General features: G+C 55.1%; 1 protein-coding gene across 1 annotated transcript in view; it reads left to right on the top strand.

Annotated features, from left to right (window-relative positions):
- Positions 1–17,125, top strand: part of WNT5B (Wnt family member 5B) — an 83,659-nt gene extending 66,534 nt beyond the window's left edge. The window contains exons 2-5 of the mRNA XM_060112406.1: positions 4,728–4,881; positions 5,937–6,184; positions 10,638–10,930; positions 15,768–17,125. Coding sequence (XP_059968389.1) covers positions 4,796–4,881; positions 5,937–6,184; positions 10,638–10,930; positions 15,768–16,226 — 1,086 coding nt within the window. The 5' untranslated portion in view covers positions 4,728–4,795 and the 3' untranslated portion in view covers positions 16,227–17,125. The remainder of the gene's footprint in view (positions 1–4,727; positions 4,882–5,936; positions 6,185–10,637; positions 10,931–15,767) is intronic.
- Positions 17,126–21,555: the final 4,430 nt, after the last annotated feature.

The raw sequence follows: 21,555 nt of genomic DNA, 5'->3' as shown, positions 1-21,555 counted from the left end.
TCTCCCGACCCTCATCTCTCAGCCTGGTTGGGATCGCCCATCTCAACATAAACAAACACCAGCTCTTTAAAACCATCATTCTATTTCTTATACATCAACTATCCTTCAAATAAAAGTGAAAAACAAATCCTATTATTCTATTTTAATTTCTCCAGCTTTAAACAGCCTGACCTGTTCTCAAGCCATGTATCACTCTGTTTGGGGGGAAAGTCTGCTTTTTTTCTCCCACAAGGCTGCGTGTGTGAGTGTGTGTTTATACTAGTCACTTTGTAATCGGCCTGTTTTTTATAAACATTGCTTTTGGGGCTACTTCCTACAAATCAGGATGTTGCCCTCGGACAGCCTTCCTCTTGGTAAGAGGGCAGTGGTGAAAAGCAGGGAAGCAGGGCAGAGAAGGCCTTTGCTCCAGGGATGGATGGTCCGTGATGTGTTTAACCTGTGTTTGGGAAAGAGGGGAAAGGTCTCCATTCCAAGCCAGGGTCTCCCATTCAATCGCTGTAGGACCGAGTTCCTGGGCCCCTCCACGCCTTAGTTCCCTGTGGTTTCCCTGCTCAAAGTGAGGATAAAAATAGCCTGTACCATAGAATTTTAGTGACGGTTAAATGAGGAACATGGGTGTAAAACATTTGGCTCAGTGCATGTAGAAGGTGTTTAATAAATGCTCACTAGTATTGGGTATTGTCACGGGTCATCAATCAGGAGCTGTTGATTGACAGGTGTACGTACAGCAGGCAGGAGGGGGCACCCAGGAGAAGGAGGAGGGCACATCCTACCTTCAGCAAACACTGGGCCAGTGTAGGAACACACGGAGTTCTAAGGCAGCGTGTGCAGGCTGGACACCATCCTCCAGGGACTGAGGAAACGCCAGGTCAGTGGAAAGAGCCTCCTGGCATTGGATGCATCAAAGGCAGCTTTACGGAGGAAGTGAACCTGGGTGGTGGACTTGAGAGCCGTCTGAGGTTTGACTGCTGGAGAGGCAGAGGATTGGGATGAGGTCTTGGGTGGGGAAGCAGGGCTTGTTCTCAGAGCAGGAGACTGGAATAGGGACCCCGTGGCGGGAGCGTCAGGCAAAGAGTTGGGGAGTAGAAGGAGGCCAGGTTGGGAAGTTTCGGGGCCTCAAGGGCTGGGAACCACCGTGAATTTTCAACTGGGGGACACATTATGATGCACAGTCATGCTGCAGGAAAGCTGGTGCTGGAGCCCCGTGGGCTAGACAGCAGAGGGCACTTCCTGGAAAGCGGGGAAGGGGGATGAAGGCACCTGCATTTCGGGAGGTGTCGTCGGGTGTCCTGCGGTCCCTGAGGAGCCTTTCTCTGCACAGGTGGAAATGGAGTGGCCAGGTTGGCGGGGGGATAGCGGGGAGGGGAGGGAAGGCACAGGCCTGCAGCTCTGGTAAACGCCCCACCCCCACCCCCAGCAGAACTCCTGGGACCAAGGGCAGCACTTGGACAGCAGCCGGGAGTTCACACAGGGACCGAGCTTGTCTACCTGCTGTGCCAGGACTGTTAACAAAATTGCAAATGAACTTTGAATTACAAGGCAGCAGCTCCTTGCTGGGTCGCAGAGTAAGAAATAGCCAGTGGCGACCTAGAAAAGGGTCTCTGCAGGCTGTTCTTTCTGGGTAGGTTTCGGGGGGCGGGGCCCATCTGGAGCCAGGGGCAGGTGTGGGAGGTGACATCACTTCCTAAGGGACACCTAAGCTGTTTGAGTCCTCGGGCTCTGGGGGAGGCCAGTCCTGAGCAGCCAGGGGTGGTTTTGTGAACAGCCAGTGACCTTGGTGGGCGCTTGTCCCGCGGGTGGGGTTTTCTGTGGCGTCACTGCTCTGGTGTGTGGACAGCAAGGAGACGCCCCTTCAAGGGCGGAGCTGCTGCATCGGCCCCAGCCCCCAAGCCCCTCTCCGGGTCTCCCAGCTGCTTGGGGTGGGCACGGCCTCTTAGGGAAAGAAAACTTGTGGCTGGAAAAGTCCCAATTCAAATATGCACCCCTTTGGCTGTGACAGTAAAGTGGTCTCAGTAAGGACCCTGGACGTGCGCAGAGGGGCCCGAGTACAGCAGGGCTACACCCCACCTGGCCACTCAGTGGTTTGGGGGATGCTCCCTCCAAGGACCCTAAACAGGGTAAACCATCACCTTCATTCTGGATCCTTGTCCCTCCTTGATTTTTCCTCAAGGTTCACTGGACCTGACATATTACGTACTTATTTGTTCATGGCTGTATCTCTGGCACATAACCAGGCCCCCAAGACACATTTGGTGAACGACTATTTTGAATGAATGAAATAACGCGGCAGGAGGGCAGAGCAGATGTCTGACCACCTCGTTCTGGCCCTCAGGAGGGGTCCTGACTGAGAATGTGGCATCCTCCCCTGGCCCCGAAGAGAGAGACCCTGGACACCCCCCCCCCTGCTTAGTCCTGCCCTGTCCGCTTGCTCGTTCGGCAGAACCGTGGGCCTCACAGCCTCCTTCCTCCCTGGCCGGGGCGGGGGGGCAAGACGTTTCCATTCTGCCCATGACAATGAGGCCAGTCGCTGGGGGGTCACGTCCGTCCGTGGGAGAGAGCGGGACCTGAGGGCTGCTGTGTGTGTGTTTAGGGGACACGTGTTCAATTTCAGGTGCCGGACATCTGGAAAGCAGAGAAAGAAGCCACCACACGTGCTAGGGTCTTTTGTTTTCCTTTTCTAAGTTTTTAAAACATATATATATATATATATAGAGAGAGAGAGAGAGAGAGAGAGAGAGAGAGAGAGAGTGTGTGTGTGTGTGTGTGTGTGTGTGTGTGTGTGTGGTACGCGGGCCTCTCACTGTTGTGGCCTCTCCCGTTGAGGAGCACAGGCTCCGGATGCGCAGGCTCAGCGGCCATGGCTCACGGGCCCAGCCGCTCCGCGGCATGTGGGATCCTCCCGGACCGGGGCACGAACCCACGTCCCCTGCATCAGCAGGCGGACTCTCAACCACTGCGCCACCAGGGAAGCCCTAAAACATATATTTTAAATGAGCCGGGAGTTTGCTGGAAAGCACAGGGTGGTAGGAACAGCTGCCTGAGTGATTCCCGCCTTGGATGATGTTTACGAGGGCGGGATTAGCGGCTCGGGGAAGTTTGGCCTTAGCGCCTGTGCTGGAGCTGGGCGGTCATAGCCGCTCTGACTCCTGTCCTCGGAAACGGGGCCAGCGTGGCCTCCCGTGAACCTGGGACTTGCAGGAGAGGTTTCACGGGAGCCTGATGAGAGGGTGGCACAGAAATGAGAGAGAGGGACCAGGGGATGAGAGGTGGCACCAGTTGGGAGAGAGGACTCAGCTCCCCAGTGGTGGGGATGGGCCGGCGGGGAGCGGGTGTGGGGAGGGAGAGGACCACGGGGAGTGGCCCCGGCCCACCAGTCCCCAAGAAGGGCTGCTAGTGGGGTGGAGGGTGTTTGCACAAGGAAACTCTTTGAAGCTTCTCTCCTGTCCTCCCACTCTGGCCCTGGTCCCCTCCCCTCCATAAAGCCATTAGCTTCTGGTGCCAGCCCTATCTCTGCTCCATCTCTGGGCCCTGTCGGTGCATTCACAGACCTCCTGCCCTGGGGGACGGGGAGGATTTATGGGGGGGAGGGCCTCTTCAGAGGAGGCGAGGTCTGTTAGGAAAGCAGGGTGTGCTGCCAGCGGCCGCCAGGCCGGATCATTTCCGAGCTGGCTCTGCATGACAAAGGGGCTTTGATCTGACCCCCACCAGCCCGACACACCTGCCCGCGGGTGCCCCCGCCCCAACGGAGACCTCCCGAAGAAAAGCCCGGAGGGGGTGGGGACAGCTGTGCCCCAGCTCCCCCGGGCCCTGCTCGGCCACCTTCCTCTCCTGGTGGCCCCAGGACAGAGATATCTCCCAGGCTGATGACCCAGGGCCCCTCCCGGAGAGCCAGAAGGCCCTGTGCTGCTCGGTGAGATGGGGGTGGTCTCGGAGTGTGGGGGCGGGGGTTTCGTTGAGGTGGGGTGCTGAGGGGCCCTGGGGGTGTGGTCACGCCCTGGATGGGGGCTCAGGGAGGAGAGGAGGTGGGATTGCCAGAGGCTTGCTCCAGGGTCCGTCTGTCTCCAGGGGCTCTGGGAAAGCTGTTTTCTGGGAACAGGCAGTCTGATGCGAGGGTGGCAAACCCATCCCTCCTGGAGGGCACAGAGGAGGCATGGGCCGCCGAGGGGACACGGCTGGCACAGCCTGGGGGCAGCTTTTACATTTCCCAGAGGAGTTGGCTCGAGAAAGTGAAAAGTCCCTCCCTTCTCCCACTGTCTGCCCTGGTGGACTCGGGCTGGGATTTGGAAAACGCGTTTAGCGGGAGAAGGGTGCAGATTGAGAGCGAAGGCTCCTGTTTGGCTGTAGGTAATCAACTCGCCAGGTGTTTTTAGCTCCACGCAACAGATACATCCCTGGGAGGAGCCGATGGGATGGTCCTGTCTCTTTGGACGTTCTGGAAGGAGGGCAGGTGTGCATAGCAGCAGCCAAAGCATCTCTCTAAATGCCGCCCCGAGCGGCTCTGCTCTGGAAATGCCTTGCTTTCCTCCCTTTCCTGGTCTCTCAGTCCCCTGTTTCCTTAAGCAGCGTGTCCCAAGCAGGGCTCCCCAGGCTGGAGCGACCCCCAGGGTGAGAAGGGGAGGGTGGGACGGGAGGCTGGGGAGAGATGGACCTTCCCTGGGAAGCAGGCCCTCCTGGTCCCCCTGGTCTGCGTCGCACACTGACTGCTCCCTCTGGCCTCTTCTCTCCAGGGAGCCCGTCTCGGAAGCCGTCGGTCCCCGGGGTCTTCCCCGGGCCCCGCGGGGGGCGCGGGCGGACCATGCCCAGCCCGCCTGCCCTGCTCGCTGCTGCTGCTGCGCTGTTCGCCTGCTGGGCCCCGCTTCGGGCCGCGGCCAGCTCCTGGTGGTGAGTGCGGGCTGAAGCCCTCCCAGCCTGGCCCCCTGGGCCATAGGAGAGGGGAGAAGGGGCCGTTCCCTTTTCAGCAACCCCAGGAGAACGGGCACAGCTCTTTCTCTCTCGAGCCCCCAGAGTTATGTAAAGGTTCCCTGAGGAGAGAGGATTAGTTCCTTTGGCTTCTTCTCTGATCCTGTCTGCAGTCCGCTTTCCCTGGACCTCCTCCGTCTCCATGGGTTGTTGGAAACAGCTCTTTGGTTGCCCTCGGATCAATACGAATATTGATTTTTTTTTTTTTCCTGCTGGTGAGGGCAAGGAGAGTAGGATTCCCGGTTTCTAAGTCTGAAGACCAGATGAGGCCTTTGCAGGAGCGTGTGTGGCTTCCTTTTGTGTTGTTAAGATGACTGTCGCTGCCAGGTGGACAGGGGAATGGCAACCATGCCCCCCGCCCCCTGTTTGGCATGGTCTGTGCTCTGGTCTCATTTTTGCTCAGATGGCACAACCACAGCCTTCCCCTCTGACTTAGCACCTTAGTATATCTGCTAGATGAGCGCGAGTGCCCTACGGGGCAGGGGCAGGGGCCGTGTGGCAGAGAAGGAAGTGCAAACTTTTAGAGTATACGGCCATGTACGTAAATTGGTTTCGATTTTAAAGGCCTAAGGGCTGTTCTCTTGAAAGGAATGGACTGCTTTCCGCACACATCCTGCACTTGGGCCACAGTGGCCTGGCCGCTCCTTCTGCAGAGAAGCGGCCTCACGCACAGCGCGCCCACCCTGCAGGCCACTCCGGTCATCCCCCCTGAAGGCTTCTCCCAGCTCGGAGCACTCCTCCCTGTCTGGTCACTGTGGATCCCGACGCCCAAGGTGGTCTCGGGCACTCGACATCTCACGCGTCTCCTGCGTTTGTGCCTCAGTTTCCCTTTGAAGGCAGGAACTCGGTTTTGGGTGACTTTCCTTCCCAAGCCCCTGGCTCAGGGCCTGCCCGCAGAAAACCCCCCTGGGAGGGCGTCAGGTACGAGGTCTGCCGCTGCCCCTGGGCCACGCTCACTCCTGGCCCTCTTGCTGCAGGTCTTTGGCTATGAACCCGGTGCAGAGGCCTGAGGTGTTCATCATCGGGGCGCAGCCCGTGTGCAGCCAGCTCCCCGGGCTCTCCGCCGGCCAGCGGAAGCTGTGCCAGCTGTACCAGGAACACATGGCCTACATAGGCGAGGGGGCCAGGACGGGCATCAGGGAGTGCCAGCACCAGTTCCGGCAGCGGCGGTGGAACTGCAGCACCGTGGACGATGCCTCCGTCTTCGGGAGAGTCATGCAGATAGGTGAGCGGGGCGTGGGGCTGGAGCAGCTGTGCTTCCCGGCCTGGGAGCCAGGGCTCCACAGGGACCGGCGTGCAAGGGGGTGGTCTCGGGTGGCGTGCTGGCGCCCAGTGCCGGGGTCAGCTGGCCCTCTGCTTCCCGCCCTGCCCCGAGCAGGCAGCCTAGAGGCGCTCCCTCTGGGCAGGGGGCAGGGGTCTAAGCTGAGAGAGAGCGGATCGGGAAGCCCGCCCACCACGACTGACCCCTGTCTCAGCTCCAGGGCCTCCTCGAGAGCTGTGGGCAGAGAGCTGAAAATTGCAGCCCTGAGTGTCTGGAGAGTTTTGCCTCTTCCACTGGGACACTGAGAGAGAGAGAAACTTTGGGCCAAATTGGCGATGGCTGTCATTAACCCGACCCAGATCCAGTCCCGGCTTTTTCATTTGAAAGGAGATGTGTGTGAAAATGAGGGCTGGGAGGGGCAGGCCGAAGGAGGAAGATGAGAGGGCCACCCCTGCCTGGATTCCTGTCCTGGCCCCTCTCCCACTCCTGGCCGAGGATTCTTTGGCTACCCTATTGCTTAGATGGAGGTGTGATCTGGGGTCTAATTGTTTTAGGTCCTTTTGAAATGCAATCCTCCCCTCCCTGGCAAGAAATTGAGAAATCCGGCCCTATTCTACTGGTTCTTATCCCCAGGGCCATAAAAGGAAGGTGTTAGAGCACCACGTCCCGGCTCACATTCTCCCCAAACAGCTTCCCCCCTCGAAAGGCAACATTCTGCAGTTCCCTGAGGCTGCGGGTTTCCAGCAGGCTGGGACCAGGGGAGTTAGGGATTCTGCGCCTCTTTTGCGAAGGCCCCGCCCTCTCCTGACCCCTTTCCCCTCCCTCCCTGCCCCACATTGAGAAGTGAGGTCCAGGGAAATTACACTTTGAACCTTGCTTCTCTCTTGCTCCTTCAGCATCAACTCAAGCTCCTTGAAAGGAATGCTCATGAGTTCCTGTAACAGTCCTGCTGGGCAACTTTCCCAAGACAATAGGCCTGGGGGTCAAATGGGATTCGTTCATAGTTGATCACTTCCTCTCAAATACGCCTAGTGCCTGTGCCTTCTTCCTGGTAAGGGTCCTGGTTAGCCACTCTCCTCCCTGCCTGCTGGGTTTCAGGTGAGGAAACTACGATGGCCCAGGTGTAGAGAGAGGCATCCCCTAATCACTGTCAGGGAACTAATATTTCTTTGGGACCTAGTGACTGCCTGACGTCGGCCAGATCCTTTTCATGTAATTTTGTTGCCTGAAGGCCCCAAAGTGCGGCTTTGCTTTAGGGAAGAAGGTGTGTCGGGAACAGATACTCCATGGGGTGCAGGTCTGCGTGGTGGATTGACCAGTGAAAGCAGATGCTACCAGTCTCTGCCCTACTCTGCTACACATAGGACCCCTCTGTTTGCCTTATTCTCACCATCTCCTTTTGCAGCTTCCCTGCAGGCTTATGCTGCCTGGGAAGCTGTCCTCCCGCCTCCCGCTGGGCCCAAGCATTCTGGCGAGTCCTCTCCCTGGGTCTGGCACGGGTGGCTTCTGAGACTCCTTCCTTTGAGCCACTGCAAGCATCCACCACCAGAGGGCAGCAGAGCGGCCTGGAGGGCACCAGGCCCCTCGCCTGGAGGCCAGGGAGGCTCCTACGGGTAGCTGGGCAGCTGTGGAACAGAGGATGTGATATTGTCCTGCTGTCCCTGTGTCCTGGGAAGATGCACGACCTCTCAGGAGCTCCCTGGCTGCTGGTTTATCAGCCTTTATCCACTCTATATTGTTTCACATATAGAGACGCCCCCAGTTCTCTGCTGCTGAGAGCAGCACGGGGTCTGTCCTTAGGCTTCCCTGAGGCCCACGTGCTGCCCCAGGAAGGCAGAGCTGCCTGCACTCAGGGCCGAGTGATGCCCCCAACCAAAGGAGACAGAGTGACCACGGGGGATCCTGAGGGGATTCACCGGGACAGACCGGGATCCAACTACATGGTGGGCTGGACCCTCAGAGCCCTGACGTCTGCAGGATTACACGCTCAGCTGCAGGAACGTTCTTTTAAAAGGCAGTTCTGAGAGGGGTGACTCAGCTCTGCAAAGCCTGTTTGCTAAAGAAAAGAACGGTGGTGGAAGAAATCAGACATATGTAGCTTGGAAAAGAGAAAACATAAAAGGCATATTCGTTGTTTTCAAATCCTGAAGGGCTGTCAAATGGAAGAGGGATTAGCTCCAGAAGAGGGAAGTTATAGGGAGGCATCTTTCAGCTTACTCTGAGAAAGAACATTCTGGTGATTAGAGTCATTTTAAAAAGATGGAGTGGGTGGCCTTGGGAACCCAACCCGATTCTCCAAGGCATGTTGTAAAAGCGATGCTCACAGCGGATGGAGTGTAGATCTGGGCCCGGCTTCAGACTCTCCTCCCTGTCCCTGGATGCCAGGTTGGGGGTTGAGGAACTGTTTTAGGGAGACTTCTCAGGCATGACTCCTTCAAAGGGGTGCTCAGGCCCTCCTCCCTAAGACCCCTTGACCGTCGTACCGTCCTGGGGGCTCGCATAGTCTAACTCCCTAGACCCATAGATCCTGTCTCTGGCTGTGGTTCACACTGGCTCAAACATCAGTCCCGAGGGCTGAATCATGAGTGTGGCTTCCCACGTCACCTGGTTTTTCCTGGTGCTTCTCCTGACCCCTGGTTACTGGAGAAAAACTGACTTGCCCTGTCTGTTCTGGTTGCAAACTTCCCTGTGCTGTGCCTAGACCATCCAGAAGTAGGGCCAGGTGCAGTGACTGCAGACTGCCTTCCTCACCACCTTCCAAGACAGGATCGTGGGATGGCTACCCCTGACCTTGGAGGCTCAGAAGAGAGGGCGCGTGGAGAGCAGAAGGTCCTGCCTGGTTTAATCGCTGAGAATCAGGACTGAGTCTCACTCAGTTCCCTGCTAAGAATGCCTCCCCTCCCTCCATACCTGAGTCTATACGAGTAGTATTTATCACTTCTCATAACAGCTTTACTGAATGTAATTCACATGGGGTACAATTCAGCATTTTGAAGTGTACAGTTCAGTGTATATTCACCAGATTGTGCAACCATCACCACCCTCTAATCTCAGGACATTTTCACAGCCCTATAGAGACACTGCACACCCACAAGTGGTCACTCCCCATCTCTTCTCCCTCTTCCCCAAACCCTAGACAGCACTAATCTTTCTGTCTCTATGAGTTTTCATATTGTGGACATTTCATATAAACGGGATCATACAATACATGGCCTTTTGTGTCTGTTCAATACAGATACAAAATGCCAAGTGGCTCACTTACCATAATAACTCAAGGTTCAACCATGTTGTAGCCTGTCCGCAGCACTTAATTACTTTTTATGGCTGAATAATATTCCATCACGTGGATAATGCCACCCTTTGTTCACCCATTCATTCACTGATGGACCATATGAGTTGCTTCCACTTTTTGGGTATTATGAATAATGCTGCGACGAACATTCACTTACTAGCTTTGCTGTGGACATATGTTTTCATTTATCTTGGATATACTTACTCTTAGGAGTGGAATTCCTGGGTCATATGGTAGTTCTACATTTAACCTTTTGAGGAGCTGCCAGACTGTTTTCCAAAGCAGCTGTGCCTTAAAACGTCCCCACCAGCAACACATGAGGGTTCCGGTTTTTCCATATCCTCATCAACTTGTCATTAGTTGCCTTTTTGATTATAGCCATCCTCGTGGGTGTGAAGTGATGTCTTGTGATTTTGATTTGCATGTCCCTGGTGGCTGAGTATTATTTTTTTATCAACGTTTTTATTGAAGTAGGACATCCATCATATGGGTTCTTAAGTGGTTCACTATAGCAAGAAAGTACACAGTTTGGATTTTTTACAGGAAATGATCTGGATATTTAGAAAGACCGTGCTGAGTGTCCGTGGAGGTGGTCCCCCAGTACGGTCGGTTTGGGAGGCAGTGTGGACCTCGGGGGACAGAGGGAAACGGCTCAGACGATTCTGGATGTTGTCATCCTAGTTCATTTCTACTCCTGGTCTCGGCCGCTGTCCAGCTAGATAACGCAGGCGTAAAAAGACAGACGTGTGACTCGTGGAGGGTGAGCAGCAGACCTGTGAGGGAGACGTGTTTGCCAGGATAGAGCTGCACCGTGGGTCCCATGACTTGTGCCCAGTCTCGTTCCGGCCGTGCCACCTGGTCCACCAGTGCCTCCATGCCCCCCCGTCCCGTCCACTCAGGCCGGCCTCCTAGGAAGGCACAGCCGGGGTGACCTCTCCGTAAGGGATGAGGTGCAGGTCGGGGCTGAAGGGGCTCACGGGCAGACGAGTCCAGGAACTTCGGTTCCTAGTCCAGGGCGCTTTCTAACCCCGGGGGGCCTCGGCAGGGAGAGGTGGCCCCTCCCGGGGTGCGGGCTGGCGGGGCGGCAGGGGGCAGGGGCCTCACCCGTCTCCTGTCCACCCGCAGGGAGCCGGGAGACGGCCTTCACCTACGCCGTGAGCGCGGCCGGGGTGGTCAACGCCATCAGCCGTGCCTGCCGCGAGGGGGAGCTGTCCACGTGCGGCTGCAGCCGGGCCGCACGGCCCAAGGACCTGCCCCGGGACTGGCTGTGGGGCGGCTGCGGCGACAACGTGGACTACGGCTACCGCTTCGCCAAGGAGTTCGTGGACGCTCGCGAGCGCGAGAAGAACTTCGCCAAGGGCTCGGAGGAGCAGGGCCGCGTGCTTATGAACCTGCAGAACAACGAGGCCGGCCGGAGGGTAAGCGACCCCGCCCCACGCGCACCTGGACGGCGGGCCCCGCCCACATGCGCACCTGGACGGGGGGCCCCGCCCACACGCACACCTGGACGGGGGGCCCCGCCCCCACGCGCACCTGGACAGGGGGGCCTGCCACACACACACCTGGACAGGGGGCCCCGCCACACAAGCACACCTGGACAGGGGGCCCCACCCACATGCACACCTGGACAGGGGGGCCTGCCACACACACACCTGGATGGAGGGCCCCGCCCCCACACACACCCAGATGAAGAACCCCACCCCCGCAGACAGACCATCGGCTGTTCCTGGGCTCTGCTGTGCGATGGCGGCTGGTCCAGGAAGGGGTTGAGTCGGACCACAGAGATTCTTACGATGCTGACCTAGATTCCCACACTGTGGAACTCATCCTTGATTTCCGAAGGCTCCATTTCCCACGAGACACACGCAGCTGTCACTCTTTTAGCCTTACCTACTTCTCCACAGGACATCCGTGCCTGTAGGACTCAGGTGCAGTCTCATCATCAGAATCCCAGACACCTCTTGTCTTGACTGCCCCTCCTGTGGCATTTGAACAGCTAGGATGATTGGAAGTTTAGGCCATCAGACCTCGTCTAGGGTTTGTGGTTTGTTAGAGGCTCAGGTAAAGCACAGCCGACTTTTCAGGGCTGCCATCATGCATATCCCGAGACCCAGTCCAAAAGCACACTTCAGTACTGATGGCAAACACACTTGGGTGCTTTAACCTAAGCAGAAGTGTGGAAGGCAACCATCCTTTGAAGGCCCAGTCTCATCAGTCTCATGTAAGAGGCGAGGGTCTTCTGAGCCTCAATTTCAGTGGAGACTAAAATGTAGATTTGGGGAGAGCTGAGTTTATCGTTTGTGCAGAGCACACCTGGGCCAGGGCTCTGGGCTTCCTGCACAGGTGCGGGGAGCTCGGGCCTCATCTGCCGGCACTTGCTCGGGAGGCCCCCATGTCTGAGCACACGGCCTGCTCCTCTCTCCTGAGCAGGCTCTGCCCCTACGGGGTCTGCCTCTGCTACCGACTGGAGGCCTCACTTAGCCAGAAGCTCTGTCTTCCACTCTTCAGGCGTCCACTGTGGATGTGCATCCAGATCTCCCTGGACAGAGGTCTGAGGCCCGAGTGCTGGGTGGCAGGAGGCCCTCCTGGCAAAGGGCCGGGGCCACAGACCTCTCAGGAAACTACACAGACCTCTCTCTGGGAGAGCTGTCCACACTCAGGTCTGTGTCAAGCCCGGGCTCGGGGCCCAGCAAGGTACTTAGTGAGGCCAAAGATGAGCTAACGACAAAACAGGAGCAGCAGTTTCTGGGGGAGAAGTAAATTCAGAAATTTAATGTTGGTTCATTGGTGATTCAGGATATGGATATGGATATACTTCTAAAAAGTGTTAATATAGTAATTTCTTAAAAAATTAACTCGTGGGCTTCCCTGGTAGTGCAGTGATTGAGAGTCCGCCTGCCGATGTAGGGGACGTGGGTTCATGCCCCGGTCCAGGAAGATCCCACATGCTGTGGAGCGGCTGGGCCCGTGAGCCATGGCCGCTGAGCCTGCGCGTCCGGAGCCTGTGCTCCGCAACGGGAGAGGCCACAGCAGTGAGAGGCCCGCGTACCGCAAAAAAAAAAAAAAAAAAAAAATTAACTCCTTTCATAGGAGCACATATCGAACAAAGGGGGTTGGAAATGCCTTTTCTATGACTTAGCATCCTGTGGTGCTGGTAGAACGTGGTACCCGTGTGTAAACCTAGCGCCATCACTAGCGTGACATCAAGTCAAAATTAGAATTGCTCATTGCCCAGCGTCTTCCTTGCAGAGCCCACGTCCAGAGGCTAGTTTTGTTTAGCCAGATACGGGTGGTCAGCTGTGGCGTGTCAGGAGTTCGGGCCGTCGCTCTGATCCGTGGCTATTGTGCTATAAATCCGGGTGGAGAGACCAGAACTCTTCTGCTCTGAGGGCATCTGGGAGCTGCCTCAGTCTCCCACGACTTCCTCTCTGTTTGCCAGTCTTTGGGAGTCTAACCGTGAGAGACTGATTTAAAAAAAAAGGTCAGGGCCTTCGCTTTATCTCCTAAATACCCCAATTCTACCCATTTTTCGAGATCCCGGTTCAAACACCACGGACTCCCACAATCTTTCCCATCCCCTGTGGCTGGCAGTCTCTGCGTCTGAAGTGCCGTGGAGCCTTGCGGACTTGGCTGAGGTGTTAGACTTTGCTTCCTCCAGCTCCTGAGGAGAGGGGTGCCCTGGGACCTCTGCACGTGACAGTGCAGGGAAAATTCCCCGTGGCCTCCTAGCAAGAGGGTCAAATTCAGGAAGGCTTTCCTGTCTCTGCTCGGAGCCGTGCCTGGGGCCCCGGGGCAGATGCGGAGGTGCCCAGGCGCTCGTCCTCATCCGGCCCCACTTCTGCTGGCTCCTCATTTCTTCACCCTTAATTGTTTGTTTGCTTTTTCCAGCCCTTATCTCGGCTGCGCCTTCCATCAGCCTGTCCTACCTCCTCCCCGGCTTCCTCTGTCTTCCTGCAGTCTCCTCACCTCTGCACAGCCCTTTATCTCTCCCCGGCCTCCATCTGCTCCAGGTGGGGAGTCTCTGTCCCTCTCTATGTCTTATCCTCTTATCCCCCCTCCAAGGAGCAGGGCTCGCCATCAATCACCTCCCACCTCCTGACACCTACACAGAACCTTCCTCAGGAAGGACTAAGCGGTGGCCGGCATTGAAAATGCCCCAGACCGGTATTTTACAACCAGATCTTTTTAAAGGGTAGGATATCTAGGATCTGACATCTTGACCACAGAGTAAATCTCGGGCATACTTTGCAAGAAATTTCTCTTGGCCTCTGAGAGCCTCTAGTGACCCTGTTTTACAATACTGAAGCCAGGGGCGGTGGGTTGATACTGCCTTGTCACTCAAGGGCCTCTGAGCATTTTCCAGATGAAAGCTGCCTCGTCCTTGTGGCATTCCTGCCAGTGACCAAGCTCCGTCACACCGTTAGATGCGGGAGAGGGGCAAAGGGCTCTGCCATGGGGTGAGATGTAGACCTAAGAAAAATTTTTAAACATTCTCTTGCTTTTTCAGTTCGCAGCAAGGGCCAAAATCACCAACCTCCTTCTCTTGCAAGAGGAGCATCTGTATATTAGCAACAGTAAAATATTTAAAACACAAACATTACCGTCTCTACGGTGTCTTTCTTCCTAGAAGAAGGTGGAATGGACGTCTAAATAGTGAGGGTCAGTGACGCTCTCCCTTCCGGATTTGTTTTACTAAAATTCCTGTCCCTCCCAAATCTCCCCGTGGAGATGCTTATCCACCCCTCACCCCCAGTCACTCAGCGTCGGGTACACAGTTTTAGGCCCTTAATGTTTCCTCCTTCTTCTAACAGCGCCAGCTGCCTGACATCCCTCTCTAAACCAAGGACCATTTCCAAGGAATGTCAGGCTCCAGCTCAGACCCGGGGGATTTGCGCCAGAGGACGATTGCGGGCCCCGTCTTTGAAGTCCCTGTCGGAATGGGGTGTCAGTTCCTTTCTGCCTTCGGTCTGGAGCTGCCAGCCAAGTGCTGGTGCCTTTAACCTTGGGGAGGGGCCTGCCTGACTTCTCCACCCTAATCCGTTTTTAAGCCCCAAGTTTGGTGAGCAATCCTTCCTGGGTGGCCCTTGCACAGCTTATTGAGCCTCATGTAGAGCGACAGTTTCTCCACCCTAAAATAGTGGGAATAGTTCTGTACCAGAAAAAAATCAGGAAGAGTTTGGACAGGAGTAATATGAGCAGATGCAGCTGAAGCTCTCTCTTGCACCTGCAGTGGTCCCGGCCACAGTGCTGAATAAAGACACAATCTGGGGACTCTTGAAAAGAAAGCCGAGAGAAACCCTTGACAAATGAGTCCGGCCTGCGTCGGTGACAATAGCTGTGGCAGAAGAAAATGTTGGGCGGCGGACCTGCATCTTTATCCTGCCATCTGCACTTCTGGGCCGGCTGCCAGGGCTAGCTGACACAATGCATCCGTATGCTTTCGCTGAAAGGCACTTTGTAAGCAGCTTTCTGGTCTGCTCTTGCTTTTCCATTTGGATTTGGAGTAGCCCACGTTCAGGTCCCCTCCCATGTTTGTGGTTCAGTGACTTCTGGGTGGACTTGTTTTCCAAGACATCCGCCCGAAGATGGACCCACGGGTCTGCTCTCCCATCGCAGAGGGCCTGCCCCTCCCCTGCATCCCAGCCACTCCCAGGGGGTGTCTTGTCACATATGTGCTGTGGCTTATGGTGAGGCTCCGATGACTCTGTAGAGCTAGTGACCAACTGTTAACACAGAAAAAGGGACCGTCTAATTCTTAGGGGACTTGACAGGATTGTGGATAGCTTTCGGCTAGCCAGGGCCGTGCCAGCGGTCTCTGTTATAGGCTCCCGGTACGGCTGATTCTTTTTTCTGGACTGGGCTCCATATCATGTAAAAGCTAGACTCATGTTGTTGATTTTTATTTGTTTGAGACTTTGATCAAGATAGAAATAGCCTTTTTTTTTTTTCCTGCTGGTAACGATGACACATTTCTTGTGACAAATTTCAGGTGATAATAAATGGGTAACAAAAAGGGCAAGCATGCCATCCTGGTAGTGACTCAGACGTGGCCGTCACCTCCCCAGAAGTCTTCTATGTGCTGTTCCTTTTATCCACTTTCAACCTGGAAAGACCTTTGGACTGGGTTGGGAAACCGGCCCTCCGCACACGCACCCTGCCGGCCCTCTCCTGCACTCGCCCTAGCCAGCCTCCGGGCATCTTCCGTCAGGGATGTTGCTTCTCATCCCCTTCTCTCTCCTCCCCCTCTCCCCGCAGGCTGTGTATAAGGCGGCAGACGTGGCCTGCAAATGCCACGGCGTCTCGGGGTCCTGTAGCCTCAAAACCTGCTGGCTGCAGCTGGCGGAGTTCCGCAAGGTGGGGGACCAGCTGAAGGAGAAGTACGATAGCGCGGCTGCCATGCGCATCACCCGCCGGGGCAAGCTGGAGCTGGTCAACAGCCGCTTCAAGCAGCCCACCCCCGAGGACCTGGTCTACGTGGACCCCAGCCCGGACTACTGCCTGCGCGACCAGAGCACGGGCTCGCTGGGCACGCAGGGCCGCCTGTGCAACAAGACGTCCGAGGGCCTGGACGGCTGCGCGCTCATGTGCTGCGGCCGCGGCTACGACCAGTTCAAGAGTGTGCAGACCGAGCGTTGCCACTGCAAGTTCCACTGGTGCTGCTTTGTCCGCTGCAAGAAGTGCACGCAGGTCGTGGACCAGTTCGTCTGCAAGTAGCCAGGGCCGCTCTCCTCCGCGCTGCCGCACAGAGTCTATAGGATATAAATCTATATAAATCTATTTTATATTTCTATAAAGGAAAGGATGGATGGTAAATAATTGAAGGAAGAAAACGGAAAGGAAAAGCCTATTTAAGAGACGCTGGAAATCTTGGAGGACTGGATTTTGCTGGTTCTCTGCTCCCAGTGGGTGGGAAAAGGGCTCTGTCCCCGCCTCTGGTGGGGAGCCTCAAGAGGTAGGGGCTTGGGAATGTTCCCCGTCTACCCACCGCGGCCTTGAGGACAGAGGTGGTGCTTGGAGGGGGAACTTGATGATGTCTGGAGTCTTTGCTGGGCAGGTGACTGCCCTGCGACCCTGGCCTCTGGGCCAGGCGGCCCCGTGGAGTGGCGGGAACCCAGCCTCACGCCTGGCATCTTCCGGGTCTCGTCCAGAACACCGACTGGTTCCATGAGAGGCCCAGTGCCTCCTTGCACTTTCGTCCGTGTGCGTACTTGCAGAATCCACAGTTACAGGAAAGAGGACAGGCCCCACGCCGCCGTCTCTGGGGACCACAGGGGGACAGCTCCTCCCCAGACTCCGGGGCCTGCCTTTCCAACGAGAATTACTTTTCCTCCGCGGTTCACTGGCTCCTGCACCAGGAGGGAGGGGTCGTTTGATCTGATGTGTCAGGAAAGACATGGACTCTCTGTGCCCGAGCTGCAGAAAGCCAGGTGGTGACTGGCGAGGGCGGATGGCACCGTGCCCCCGCGCAGGGAGCGGACGCTCTGATGATTCTGCCAGCCCTCCCCGTTGCAGGAAGCTGGGGCAGGTGCGGCCGTGCTCGGCCGGCCTGTTGCGGGCTCTTCACCTGTGCCTCAGATGTAGTTTCCCTCTGACATTAAACACGCTCCACTGAAGTTTCTCTTTCCTTACTTGGACACACGGTTATGTTTCATGGGTCCTTTTATTTTCGACCTGATCCTTGGAACCCTGCTACACGGTGCACGCACAGAAGAGGGCAAGAGAATGGAGACGTTTCAGAGCCCTAGTCTGGTGTTTCAGGGACAGGGGGACATTGTGAGAATTCATAAGGTGACGCGTGCATGCACGCCTTCTCCCCAAGGGCAACACAGTGTTAAACGATGGCCGTTAATATCACTGCTCTGAACAGAATTCAGAGACTTAGGGTTAAGCTTCACATTTACCTCCTCCTCCCTTCTTCCGCATTTTACCTCCCACCAGTCTTCCTGGGTCCTTGGTGACCACAGGTGTTGGGGATGCCCTCTGCTGGCTTCTCCGTGTTGCCATGTCCGGTTTGGGGGCCAGAACTTCAGTTTTGGAGTATCTGGGACAGGAGGGAATAAGGCAGAGCTCAGGCACCCTAGAAAAGGTGGGAGTTTCTGGGAGAGACACTGAGACAGGCTGTCCAGCGAGCCAGAAGCCACGAAAGACACCAGTTTTACGTTAGAAAAGTTTGTTTCTGGGGAAGTGATGGGATTACGGAATTAACTTGGTTAGAATGAGCAAATGATGCTGCAGAACAGTGTAAAAGAGATTCTGCCTGAGGGTATCCATGGTCCCATATCCTGCTGTGTCTTTAGTACCTAAAGAAGAACCTCCTGACCCGACACCCGAGGAACGTCCGACGTAGGGCTGTGTTCCCTGTAACTGTTCCTCGCACGGTTACTCAGATTGGTCGACATTTTCAAGAGGAATGGTCCATGAGAGAAAGTGTTTAAACCAACTGGTCTACAAAAGATCAAAAGCATGTCCTTGGCTTCAATCGCTGGCATTTAACCAAATAAACCAACCAGTCACCCAAATCAACCGTGACGGTCAGGGTTTTGAAGCACTGGCTGGCTTCATTGCCCTTGCCTACATCACTGGTCCACAGACGCCGAGAGTTACCTTGTATCAGGTGCCCAAAGTGCGTAAGAGCTGAGACCCAGTTCATCCTCAGACACTTCAGAAAGTTAGTTGGGGGCTTCCCTGGTGGCGCAGTGGTTGAGAGTCCGCCTGCCGATGCAGGGGACATGGGTTCGTGCCCCGGTCCAGGAGGATCCCACATGCCCTGGAGAGGCTGGGCCCGTGAGCCATGGCCGCTGAGCCTGCGCGTCCGGAGCCTGTGCTCCGCAACGGGAGAGGCCACAACAGTGAGAGGCCCGCGTACCGCAAAAAAAAAAAAAAAAAAAAAAAAAAGTTAGTTGGGAGTGACTTGCCCACAATCCCAAAAAGTGGCCCTGTGATCACAAAGGGAGACGGATCACCCCTGTCATGCCGAGCTTACTCCTGCAGAGTCCTGGCAAGGGAATGGGCGAATAGTCAATGTGTTCCTTCCAACTGGGCAGCAGGTTGTATGTTCAAACACCCATGTGGTTGTTGCAGCCGCTGACAACCCGGTCTCGGGATTATTTAATTTTCAAAACGGGTTGGGATGAAGTTAGAGTTATTGTCACACGCTTGTGGGATCCTGGTGAATTGGCAGCTGCCTGTGGCGTGGCCGGTGAGGCAGTGGGAAGTGGGTGGAGAATGTGGAGGCCACCCTAGAAAACTGAGCTTCTGGGGACTTCCCTGGCAGTCCAGTGGTTAGGACCCCGCACTTCCACTGCCAGGGGCCAGGGTTCGATCTCTGGTCGGGGAACTAAGATTCCACAAACTTGTGTGGCGAAGCAAAAAAAAAAAAAAAGCTTCTGCTCAGAACCGTAGACTGTTTGAGCAGAGAGTGTGGCAGTCAGACCCCCAGCTCCTGTGTGTCCAGATAAGGACCTCCAAATCATGAGCAGGTCCTAAACCTTAGTGTGCTGGGAAAATGCAGAGTCCTAGACCTGCAACGCCAGAAATTTTTATTCACTTGGTCTGGGGTGGAGCTAGGACCACTGTCCACACCCTCATCAAGGACATAAGGGAACCCTGCGCTGGTGGTCCAGAGACTCTACTGGACCTACAGGCATTGAGAGCTAGCCCAGGACCCACAAGGAGACAGGCAGCTGGGCCCTAGTTCCTAACCTGGTGCTCTTGGCAACACTGCAGAATTCCCTGGCACCTGAAATGTATTAACATGTAGCCTAATTGAATTAATGAAATGCCTGGACCAAGCAGCCATCCCAGGGAGCCTTTCTATTTTTCCTTTTTCTTTTTTTCTTTTTTTTGGCTGTGCCACGCAGCTTGTGGGATCTTAGTTCCCTGACCAGGGATTGAACCTGGGCCATGGCAGTGAAAGCACCAAGTCCTAACCACTGGACCGCCAGGGAATTCACCAGAGAGCCTTTTTGATGAGAGGGGAAAGAACTGATCTGCCCCCGGATGTTCCACCCGGGACTGGGGGGAAGCCTACAGACCCACTATGAATATAATAAGGTGTTATTTACTTAGCTCTGTCTGCAGGCATTCACCTTGTCTTCAAGAAGAAATTCGGAGAAAGGCATGCCTGACTGCCTCCACTTAAAGTAGATGGGAGGGTGGGAAGACAGCCACAGCTGGGATCAAGATGAGGCCAGTCCTCCACTCACAAAGGCTTTGTGACCAGAGTCTCAGGAACTGAATTCCAAGTCCTAGTTTGGAGAATGCATTTCGTTGTCATCCACGCTCCATCCTTTGAGCTGAGAAACAAAACTTGCTACTTGTATTAAATCCCCAAGTTGGTTACTTCCTCTGAAATTCTGCCTTGCTTCTTCCCTTAAATCATTATTATTTTAGGGACTTCCCTGGTGGTCCTGTGGTTAGGACTCTGCACTTCCACTGCAGCGGGCATGGGTTCAATCCCTGGTCGGGGAGCTAGGATCTCGCATGCCACGCGGCCAATATATATATATATATATATAATTTTATTTAAGCTTTGTTATCCCTGGAGCTCTGGGCCCATAGCAAGCCGTCTGTGGTTGAAATTGCCCCACGAGACAGCGATCTTACAGCTCCAGTGATTTATCAAGAAAGAAGCCCATTTCTTGGAAGGAGAGCCACACTGTCCCAAGAAGGTGGGAAAAGTCCTTATTTCCATCTTAAAACAGGCTCTGACTCATTGCCAGACCCCACTGACCCTGGTCACACGTGTTCTGGGACCTCAGTGTGTGCGTGCGCGTGCATGGGGTATGTGTGCGTGTACGTGCGCTCGTACACGCCCATGCCCACCATGTACACAGGAACGAACGCTTTCATTAATTTTGGAGGGGAGTTAGAGAGGCACTGGAGACATGGAATATGTAAAAGAAATAAATAAAGGTAACTGTCACCACTTCTGGCTGAGACACTGCAGAACATGGATTGTCTGTCTTTATTGGAAACCCCTGCCCTCTGGTTGGGAGGACAAGCTTCACGTCTCTGAAAGAAGCCTGGGGGGCTGAGAAGGACCCCCCCCCAGCCGTGGTTGCTAAGTATTATTGTGAGTCCTTTGTTATGTAAGAATCTGCACTGTAGTTATACACAAACAGTAAGGAAAGGTGCTTTAATTCCTGATTTTACATAAGAATGCCAGGTAATTTGCCCCTAAGTAAGAAGGTTTGGCCCAGGTATGAGGGTCAGATGTTCTGTGCGTGGAAGAACCTTCACACAGTGGACTTTCACGTAGATTGTCCACGCTCCGCTTTCTCCCCTGCCGCCTGCCCTTTGCTCTGTCCATTTGCAGCTCTGCCCGAGGCGGCAACAGAGGACAGAACCAAATCAGTTAACTGGGGCTTCCTGAGTCGTTTTCATAAATAACGGAGCGGGAGAAGAGGTGGCTGAAATTAGGTTTTTAAATGATGTGCAAATTTAACTTGTCACTTACGTGTATTTCTACTGCTCCCCAGGATAACTGGAAATAGCCTTAAAGCTGCCACAGCCAAAGCAGGTAGGAAACTGAAGTACAGAGAGAGCTGGCCCGAGTGTGGGCCCTGTCAGCAAACCATCAGAAGGGGCTGCAGCAGCTGCTCCAAGATGTAAAAGAAAAGACACTAGAGAAAGTTGCCGTCTTTAGGGAGTTCCCTGGTGGCACAGTGGGTAAGACTCTGCTCTCCCAAAGCACGGGGCCCAGGTTCAATCCTTGGTCAGGGAAATAGATCCCACATGCCACAACTAAGAAGCCCATGTGCTGCAACTAAAAGAAAGATCCTGTGTGCTGCAACGAAGACCCGGTGCAGCCTAAATAAATAAATACTTTTTTTTTTACATCTTTATTGGAGTATAATTGCTTTACAATGGTGTGTTAGTTTCTGCTGTATAACAGAGTGAATCAGTTATACATATACATATGTTCCCATATCCCCTCCCTCTTGCGTCTCCCTCCCACCCTCCCTATCCCACCCCTCTAGGTGGTCACAAAGCACAGAGCTGATCTCCCTGTGCTATGCGGCTGCTTCCCACTAGCTATCTG

Source organism: Mesoplodon densirostris, chromosome 11, assembly GCF_025265405.1.
Source record: "Mesoplodon densirostris isolate mMesDen1 chromosome 11, mMesDen1 primary haplotype, whole genome shotgun sequence".
Lineage (NCBI taxonomy): Eukaryota > Metazoa > Chordata > Mammalia > Artiodactyla > Ziphiidae > Mesoplodon > Mesoplodon densirostris.
Note: the sequence above shows the minus strand (reverse complement) of the source record. Positions and strands in the feature narration are given on the sequence as shown.